At 34.4% G+C, this 9,875-nt stretch overlaps 2 protein-coding genes across 4 annotated transcripts in view; one reads left to right on the top strand and one right to left on the bottom strand.

Annotated features, from left to right (window-relative positions):
* Window positions 1–1,343, top strand: part of LOC101743353 (TAR DNA-binding protein 43) — a 490,523-nt gene extending 489,180 nt beyond the window's left edge. For 2 of the 3 annotated variants that reach the window (XM_062672643.1, XM_062672644.1), the window contains exons 2-3: window positions 657–761; window positions 1,159–1,343. The gene's annotated coding sequence lies outside the window, so the exon portion shown is untranslated. Of the gene's footprint in view, window positions 1–534; window positions 762–1,158 lie in introns of all 3 variants that reach the window. The other variant, XM_038016032.2, reaches the window with a different exon arrangement.
* Window positions 1,339–8,620, bottom strand: LOC101737677 (E3 ubiquitin-protein ligase RNF168). Its single transcript, XM_004924643.4, has 6 exons — window positions 8,255–8,620; window positions 7,926–8,055; window positions 7,405–7,626; window positions 6,810–7,181; window positions 4,801–4,987; window positions 1,339–4,335 (listed from the first exon to the last, which is right to left on the bottom strand). Exons 1-6 carry the CDS (start codon window positions 8,595–8,597, stop codon window positions 3,742–3,744), a joined length of 1,848 nt encoding a protein of 615 aa, XP_004924700.1. The 5' UTR covers window positions 8,598–8,620; the 3' UTR covers window positions 1,339–3,741.
* Window positions 8,621–9,875: the final 1,255 nt, after the last annotated feature.

The raw sequence follows: 9,875 nt of genomic DNA on the forward strand, positions 1-9,875 counted from the left end.
CTTGGGACGAAGGGCTCGACGAGCGAATTAACCCACAGATACAGCCCACGAAGTTTCTCGCCGGCTTTTCTCAGTGGGTCGCGTTTCCGATCCAGTGGTAGATTCTGCATAGCACTGCTCTTGCTAGGGCTAGTGTTGGCACCACTCCGGTTTAAGTCCCGTGAACTCACCTACATGTTAGGGCGAAGCTGAAATAGCTTCTGAAGGCTACCAGCATAGACAGGGAAAAAAAATTGGTGCAACTATATTTTATTTACACTGAAGATATATAGACAAAGATATATCAGTATATCAGTTCTATCAGAAGATAGACCAATCAATAGAAGATAGATCAGTAAATTTTGCAAGTTTTACCTTTTCTATAGTGTAAAGTATTTATTTCTAAAGTAAAAATGCTTATAAACTGGTATAAACCACTTCAAGATTCTGTATTCAAGCCTAAAGGCTTAATGTGGAATATAATTTAATAAGACATTTCGTTTATTGTAAATGTGTTTGTCAGTTCAGAACTTTTTTCATTTATAATCTTTCCAGATTTACTATTAACCTCAACATTTATATTCCTACACAACATTCATTTTTATTACATGCTGTTTTGTGAACCTGTACCAAACAATTACACCTTTATCATGGTTAAAGAGCAAATATGCTTACAGCCAGGCGTTAAGCGATTGCCACAGCTAATAAGTGGATTTCTCTCTCAAACCCTACAACGGTAAACATGGTTAAAACGTACTGGTGATTGATCTATGTGATGTAAGGTAAGATATATTTTCGTAACTCTAGTCAAATATATCTTGGAACCACAATCCTGTCTATTTCTATCGCCAAGCACTCGTACTTCTATACTCCAGCTTGCAATTGAATTGAAATATAAAATAACTAAAACTGACGAAATGTGGGTTAGGATTCATCTTAAAGTTTCTCATTATCTGCTCATTATTTGACCAGACCTGAATTTTTTGTACATTGAGACCTCTATACCTACCATGCATGAGGTGGGGACTCACTAAGCTCAAAGTGGTAGACGCGCTGAGCGCTCAGGTAAGACAGGTATCGATTTTTGACGAATTTTAAATCCATTTGACCGCCTCTGCCGTTTTGAAATTGTAATATGTAATTGTAATGAAACAGTAATATAAATGTCATTTTTTACAGGTGACTTCAAATGGATGTGTTGGAAATTCTACTATACTCTCAAATCTGATAAGACTAATCACTGGGATGTCTTACCATTGAAAGAGGTTTGCTATCGACGTTCCAAATATACCTACGAGCCCTCATGAGATTAAAGCTAATAGAATTTCCAGGAATTTTGAGATTTCAATAAAATGACAATTAAATTATTTGTTTTATTTTTAAATGTGGAAGCTTTCTGTTATGGTAATTGAAACGAACAGCACCACATCATTAAATACATACGTACAACTATACACTTCAAAATCTTATAATCACAATACAATCACAAATCATGAGATCCATGGCAAGTCGAAGAAACTCACCACATGACAAACCATCAAGATATTTGGTTTGCGGCCAGAAATTTACACCCACCAAAAAAAATTATTAGTTTAGAGCCTTACGCTTCCATGAATTTCGTACATACTCAATGTAACATTTTTTTAAAGTTCCATAACTAAACTTTTACCAAACGTAGGTAGTCCAAAAATTAGACGCCCAGCCAACGAAAATAAATAATCAATATTCGAAGTACTAAAGACAGGCATAGTTTATATATTCTGTCTGCTTCGTGCGAGTTTCTTAACGTTCTCGATAGCGTAAAAGTTAACCCAATTTTTTATGCAGTTGGAACAGCGCCTCTAGCTGATAACATACGCAACAATCCCATTCCATACAAATATGAGCTAACTTTTACGCTATCGAGAACGTTAAAAAACTCGTACTAAACACACTGACGACATCATATTCAATATTACACACGACGTAAGTCTGAACCAAGATTATCTGGTTTGGGATCATTAAATTGCCTTTTCAATTGTATTTTGAGAAAGTTTGACAAGCTATCAAAACATCCAGTATACATCAATAATTCACGTAACAGGACCATTAAGAACCGTTTTAATTATCTTACCCACATAAGATGTAATAACAGATAATAAAATTATTAGGTCAATTCAGTTATTAGAAAGATAGATTATAGCTCACTTAAAGAATATAATTTAATTATTATTATTGTATACAAGTTTGTAAAATGTGCAGGATTGAAGAGTTCAGACGTAATATGATTTTTTTCGTTGGCCAGTACCTTAAAATTTTTGTTCTAAAAAATTTACAAATCGTTGCATGTCCTTTAGGTGAGCACATACACATAGGTACTTAAATGTAATACACAAAGTTATGAATTCCCTTTTTAATGAGGTCTCTAAGAAAAAGAATAACATCCTAACAACAAAATTTCAGTCACAATTACAAATTTAATATTTTTACTTGTATATCGTGTACACACATTTATTGAAATCAAGTAAGTGTACTTTGAAATTAACAAAAGTATACACAAAATTTGAATCCTTCGTATCAGCCATCACTAGCTTTAACAATAAATTCCGAATTATTCAGCCTTCAATAACTGGAATATTTAATTCCAAGCAAAGTGAGCGCAGTTTTTGATGAGAATTAATCCTTGGAATAAACCCCACTTATTCTTTGAAGTATCGATATAACAGGAAAAAATATATTGAGAATTGCAAGTAACAAATATTGGTAATGTTTTTTTACATTTATTTTATAAGTAGGTTGGAACGGTACGGTTTCCAAAATATAAACGGTACTAATATACTACCTCAGCATAAACGGTGAAACAATGTTCATCTGCGAAACTAAGCATTCTTATAGTACTGCTAAGTTTTCATGTACCAACAATGTAATGCGGAGAAGCAGACTAATCTCTAAACCGCCCGGTTACAAAGTTCGCACATCTGACCTCTGCTGATTTTTAACAGGATTACAGTGTGTTTAAAATGAAACCAGTAATGACATGTCAGAAACGACCCCTACAAATAATTTTGATTTCTAAAACGGTTCCTTTTACCCGCCTCTTTGTCATTATAAGGTATCATTTCATTAACAAATTTAAATTTAACTGTTCAGTGTTCACTTGTGTGATATTCTTTGAGTTTTGACCTATATAAGCATGTCAAAGTTACGTATAAATGAACTGCATTTGTATTTATCATTATGATGCCACTAGTGTCTAGTTAAAAAATAATAGACCTAATAGAATAGAAATAATAATATATAGATAATACTCAAGAATTTCGGCTGTTTTCTATATCATATTCAAATGGATCTAAATATATAATCGGCTAAGCCTAGGTTAAGCTGTGAGTGAGCTTTCAGCCATTTACACTATGTTAATAAGATAGTGACGAGTAGTACATTCTTATTAACCAAAGTAGTACACAAAGTCGCTACATTACTACTACTTATAAATACCCAAATATAAAAATATAGATGATTATTTTGATAACAGGGTTTTAGTATTTATGCACTGGGAATGGCTGATCCAAGCTGTATACTGTGCACGGTTGGTTGGCTTGAGAAGGTTCGTTTTACGAAATGTTTATTATTCTTAAATTAAATAATTTCAACATTCATATAAAAAAATCGTTATAACTGAGTAAATTTACTTAAAATTAACGAGGTGGGCTGATTACATACAAAAGTATAAAAGATAAACAGAACACTGAAATTTTCTATACACATAAAGAAATGTATGTTTATTTACACTTTTAATTTTTTTGCTGGCCTCAGCGCATAGTTAATCGAAACTTGTCGCTTGATGGCAGCTCGCCGCGGCTGTCTCCTTCCGTTCCATTCTGCTTCTATCTTACAGGCAAGTTCAAAATCACTCTTCTCTTGTTCAATTATTTCCTCGATCCTCAATTGTTCTTGCAAAATATGCTTAACATCACAGTTTTGTAGAGGACTAGACAAATTTTTAACAACTAAATTGATTTTATTATTATTAATAGGCTTTGAGTCACAAGGAGAAGTGCTGGACAAGTTACCACAATTAATCTTTTTCGAATCACTTCTCAAATGTGGTTTTCGTTCTGAGCACACCTTCCTCTGGTTAATTTTTGCTTTCTTGGGCGTTGACACGGTTTCTTCGTCATTTATACTTCCCATTGATCTAGTTCGTCGCAGATTTGTCTCGTTATTAAATTTAGAAATACCGTCAATATGTATATTATTTTTATTACGACTAGGATATCTTCTTAGTACCGGTTCAGTTGTATTTCGGCATGTTGTCCTCTTCTCTTTCAATCTTGTTGTTGTTTCTTGTCTTGCAGTTTCACGTTTCACAATATTGCCCTAAACAAATTTCAAAATAAATACATTGTCATGGTACTGGATATATTCTATTATTAATATGTTTTTTGTAACAAGGGTGGATTGTTGTTACTTCATTCATCACGACTAAATTATCGTGTAAGATTTATAGTCAAAAAGCATCGTCAAGCTCATAATTAGATCACTGCAAGTCTCACAAAATCTTAATTGGGTACTCAGTAATTAATAACCAGATATGAGCAATATTTTGAATACTTATAAATTTTATGTCAGAATATAATGAACTGTTTCTTTATATTTCCATTTTTAAGTAAAGTGAATTTTATTTTTATTTTTTTATATAAACAAACATTTCTATTATTTACTTCAATTGGACTAGCTTAGGGTTTTAATAAAATTAAACTTAAGATGATGTTCTTAAGGTTGTAAACTATTCTAGCTTAAGCCCAGAATAGGCATTTTCATGAACTATAATTATTTTTTTACCTTTTTTACAGCTAATAAGTTTAGGGTAATAACAAAAGCAGATGGTAAATTTTTTGATAGTGAAACGTTTCGGAGTCGGCACAGTCCTTCCAGGTATTGTGCACGAGTAGGGGCATTTTCCTTCAATGGCGCGATTTCTTTGTCGATTCGTCGGCACGGTATCCGCAGTGGAAATCCTTTTCTCCCACTGAAATTTAATATATATGTAAAGAAAAACCTTTATTATTTAAAACTGTTTAGTTTTTAAACATGATTTTCTTCAGTATCCATTCAGTGTCATGGAGTAAAGAGTGCTCAGTTTTGTAGTTTATCAATACTGTTTACTGTTTAATTTTTAATATTAATTTTAAAGATTAAGGGCTTTAAATATTGTTTTCTTGTTATATCGTATTATATCTTATTATATCGAGTATTAAGCGGTAGGCAGTGGCTTGTTTCTGCCCCTGGCACTGCTGAAGCCCATGGACGACGGTAACCACTCACCATCAGGTGGGCCGTATGCTCGTTTGCCTACAAGGGCAATAAAAAAAAAATCACAAAAAACAGAATTTAGTCTTTTATTGTTTATTCATTCTGAAGTACTCCATATCTATACTAATATTATAAAGAGGAAAGATTTGTTTGTTTGTTTGTATTGAATAGGCTCCGAAACTACTGAACCGATTTGAAAAATTCTTTCACTGTTTGGAAGCTACACTATTCCCGAGTGACATAGGCTATAATCTTTTTTGAAAAAAATTAGGGATCTTTACTAAAACTCCAATAATGTAACCCAATGTGTAATAAAATTACCTAAAATATTCTTTACATCGCGGGCCCTGCTAAAACTATTGATGATAGAATTAAATAATGTACTACGACTTTGTAGAACATATTATTATTTACAAAAAGTATCGCAACAGCATATCTCTAACTACTATAGTTATGCCGCAATAAGTGTTCTTTTATTTAAAAAAATAAAACAGCGTCAAATATCGTTGAAATTTTTGTCAAAGACCTGAGCGGAGCCGGAGCAGGCCGCTTGTTATTAATATATCAGTATGATAGAAACGAATTAATTCTAAGTAACTGAACAATAATAATATTTTCGATGCAATAGGAAGGTGTAAAAAATTACCTAAAATATTCTTTACATTGCGTTCCCTACGAAAACTATTCATGATAGAATAATGTACTACGACTTTGTAGAACACATTATTATTTACAAAAAGTGTCGCGACAGCATATGTGTAACTATTATAGTTATGCCGCAATAAGTGTTCTTTTGTAAAAAATAATGAAACAAAAACAAATATCGTTGAAATTTTTTGTTAAAGATCCTAGCGGAGCCGGAGCGAGCCGCTAGACATTACAAATATATATATATATATATATATAAAAGTCGATACATATATTTATTTGTATGTCCCTATAGACTCCGAAATAATTTGATCAACTTTGTTGAAATTTACAGGAAAACTTCAGGTTGGCCAGTGGACGATCTTGCAAGGTTTGGTAGCAATAGGATCAAATCAAACATAGGCTAGAAAAAAGGGGTTGGGGTTTGATATTGAGATAAAACATTTATTGCTAAAGAACTCAATACTAATGACCTGCCTGATTCTGAATGCAAGATATGATTATTTGAGTCAATAAAATAACAATTTCGAGTCCATGTCTCAAGGTAGATGGCGGTTTGCATAAGTGGCATTGCATTGTAATATTTATGATCTATGGTAACCACTGAACAGTAGGTAAGCTTTTTAGTTCATTCACCCACATGAGCCATTGTAATAATCAGCTCTTAATTTTTTGGCTTTTGTCTCAAATTATTTTAGAGTTTTTAATGTTGCCATCATTTACTGCAGAACCATAGATATTCTTAAGGGTTTTTGGGTTTATTACTATTAACAGGTAAATAATAAATTTTATATAGCTTAATATAATTGATTTGGATTTGTTACAGCTACAAAATAGATTTTTTGAGACAGTTTAACCTTAATCAAATTTGTAATATTTTTTATTTTTACCTAGTTGGTTTAGTTCCTTCAATCGGTTTGAAATAACATAATTCTTGTTGCATTGAATCCACACTTCCAGTCTCTTTACTCCTGTGATTTTCAGAAGCATTGACCTTTTGACGAATTCCAGTGCAAGGCAGAGGTAAAGATACAAGCAAAGAATTTTTAAACTTTGGTTTTACTGTATCACCTAATGCTTTCTCACTGACTTTATCCTTATGTTTCTCTCCATTTTCTTTGTTCCACACTTTCTTGTCTATGAAATCTTTGATTAATTTACCATAAGAAGAAATTAATTCCGGTGACCTGGATGTTACTTTTTTTTCACTGGTCGTTGCTGGTGTTAAATTATTGCATGAACTACTGGCTGTTGTTGCAGGTCTAAAATGGAAATAGAAATTCAGAAAACTTTAATCAATTTTGAAACATATCACTGAATATAATATAAAAAAAAAAAATATATCCAAGCTAAGCTTCAAATGTACTGTTTTGGCAAAATTAATTTTCACTAAGGACAATAAATTTCATTTTCATTTACAGTAAATGTTACTTGCAATATGTCTTTAAAATTGGTTCAAATCACATAAGACTTGAGGATATTTACTCTTTAATGATGGTAGTTTTCATTTTAGATAGGTAACCATCAATTTTTGCTGTTTTCAGTTTGAATTTCATTGCCTCTCTTTGATTTTGCCTTGTGTGTGCATTTGTAGATGAAGCTGCATTATCCATGTGCTCTTTCTGGATTTTCAAGGCCAAAACTTCATCTTGTTTTAGATTTTCAATATATTTCTTATGTGCTTCTTCTTCTTCTTGTTGAATTTTTCTGAAAGGTTAATTTATTTTTGATAAATTTTTGTTAAGCATATATTAAGCATATAAGCTTTTAATTTTTTTTAAAATGCATATAATATAAAACATAATTACTCTGTTTTTTGTTCATATTCTAGGTGTTTGCATTTAGTTAATCCAATTTAGTAGGTACTTTGTTGTTGGTGGCAACTAGACTTCTAACATAATACAATTTTATACTAGTACATTGAGTAATTTTAACAATCATATTTCGCAATAGTCACAATGAAACATTGCCATATTTAGCTAGTGTTAAATAAATAAAAAACATACTTAATCAGTAACTCAGTTTCCTCAATGTGTTTTTCTTCAAGCCGTTCTCTCTCTGCTTTAAGGCGCTGAAGTTCCTCTTCATATTCTAATCTGATTTCACCAGGCAAACTTAGCCTGGTTACAGGTTTTTCTATGAAAAAATAACATGATATGGTAGAAATGAAATAAATGGTCTGTGTTTCAAACCATAAATTATTCACCAGTACATAATAATAATAAAAAATATAGAAATATAAATATTACTTTGCATTTGTTCAATTCCTGAAAGAGTAATTTGAGTTCAACTTTATCTTTCTGGAAAAGTAAACAGTATTTCAAGACGTACTCACCTTCTGGAAGAACGATGTCATCGCCTCTTGATTTAATATCTATTTCTTGAGGAAATTTATTTTGAATGAAGCTCCACAACTCAAGATTTACTAAAGTTTTTCGCTTTGTGGCCGTCCTGAGCCAGGATCCAATTCTTAATCGACAGAGAGGACAGCACAAGGCATTATTTTCAACACTTCCATTGAAACAACGATGACAAAAATCATGAAAACAAGGTAATGTCACTGGTTCTACTAATATTGATTGACAAATGGAGCAAATCAGATCTTTTAATTCTAATTTATCTAATTTTAACAATTTATTATCAATTTTAGACAGCCGCTTCTTTGACTTGGCCGCCATTTTTTATACGACAAATGTTTTGAAGTTTTTGACATTAGAAATCCATTTTGTGTTCAGAATACGTTCAGAATATAAGCATTGATTCGATTATCTGTCTCTGTTTTAATATAGCTTTTAAATAGAGACAAGGGAGAATAGAAGTTCATTGTCTTTATATAAAATTCCGCTGAAAACATTTGATATACAAACTGTATAACATGGGAGTGCCAGACAGACTCGTGCTCATCATACGAGACTACTTGTCGAACCGTTCGTTCCGATATTAAGTCGAGGGAACGCGCTCCCGCCCCCGTCACGTCTACTCGTGTAGGAAGAAGGCGTTGCTTCATCGGCGACTTCAGACCGCAGCTACCACCATGGGACAGTGGTTCCGGAAGTGGCGCATCGACATTAACCCCACGAAAAGCACAGCGGTGCTCTTCAAAAGGGGTCGCCCTCCGAACACCACGTTGAGCATCCTCTCCCGTCTAGGCGCGTCGACACCTCCACCTCCGCCATTCGCCCAATCACGATGTGTGACCAGCCCATACCATGGGCCCCGAAGGTCAAATATTTAGGCGTCACCCTCGACAGAAGGATGACATTCCGCCCCCATATAAAGGCGGTACGCGACCGTGCCGCCTTCATACTAGGACGACTCTACCCGATGATATGTAGGCGAAGTAAAATGTCCCTTAGAAATAAGGTGACATTCTACAAAACTTGCTTACGCCCCGTCATGACCTATGCAAGTGTAGTGTTCGCTCACGCGGCCCACACTCACATAAAATCATTCCAAATTATTCAATCCCGTTTTTGCAGGATAGCCGTCGGAGCCCCGTGGTTCGTCAGGAACGGCGACCTCCATGACGACCTGGACTTAGAGTCCATCAGTAAGTACCTACAGTCGGCGTCGATGCGCCACTTCGATAAAGTGGCACGACACGAGAACCCTCTCATCGTGGCCGCCGGTAACTACATTCCCGATCCTGCGGAAAGAATGGAAAGCAGTCGACGTCGCCCAAAACACGTCATCTCGGATCCTCCCGATCCACTAACGGTGCTCTTAGGTACTTCAAGCACCGGTCACCGTTCTCGTGGAACCCGTCGCTTGCGACGAAGGGCTCGACGAGTAAATTAACCCTCAGACACAGCCCACTGAGTTTCTCGCCGGATCTTCTCAGTGGGTCACGTTTCCGATCCGGTGGTAGATTCTGCGAAGCACGGCTCTTGCTAGGGTTCGTGTTAGCAACGTCGTCAGGTGTCAGGTTTGAGCCCCGTGAGCTCACCTACTAGTTA

The sequence above is a fragment of the Bombyx mori genome, chromosome 15 (genome assembly GCF_030269925.1).
Source record: "Bombyx mori chromosome 15, ASM3026992v2".
NCBI classification, from domain to species: domain Eukaryota; kingdom Metazoa; phylum Arthropoda; class Insecta; order Lepidoptera; family Bombycidae; genus Bombyx; species Bombyx mori.

Coding starts and splice junctions, on each gene's coding strand:
- LOC101737677 (XM_004924643.4), bottom strand. CDS start 8,597: ATGGCGGCCAAGTCAAAGAAGCGGCTGTCTAAAATTGATAATAAATTG. Junction 8,056..8,254: donor TGACATCGTTCTTCCAGAAG/GTGAGTACGTCT, acceptor ATTTTTTCATAG/AAAAACCTGTAACCAGGCTA. Junction 4,988..6,809: donor GAAGGAACTAAACCAACTAG/GTAAAAATAAAA, acceptor ATTAAATTTCAG/TGGGAGAAAAGGATTTCCAC.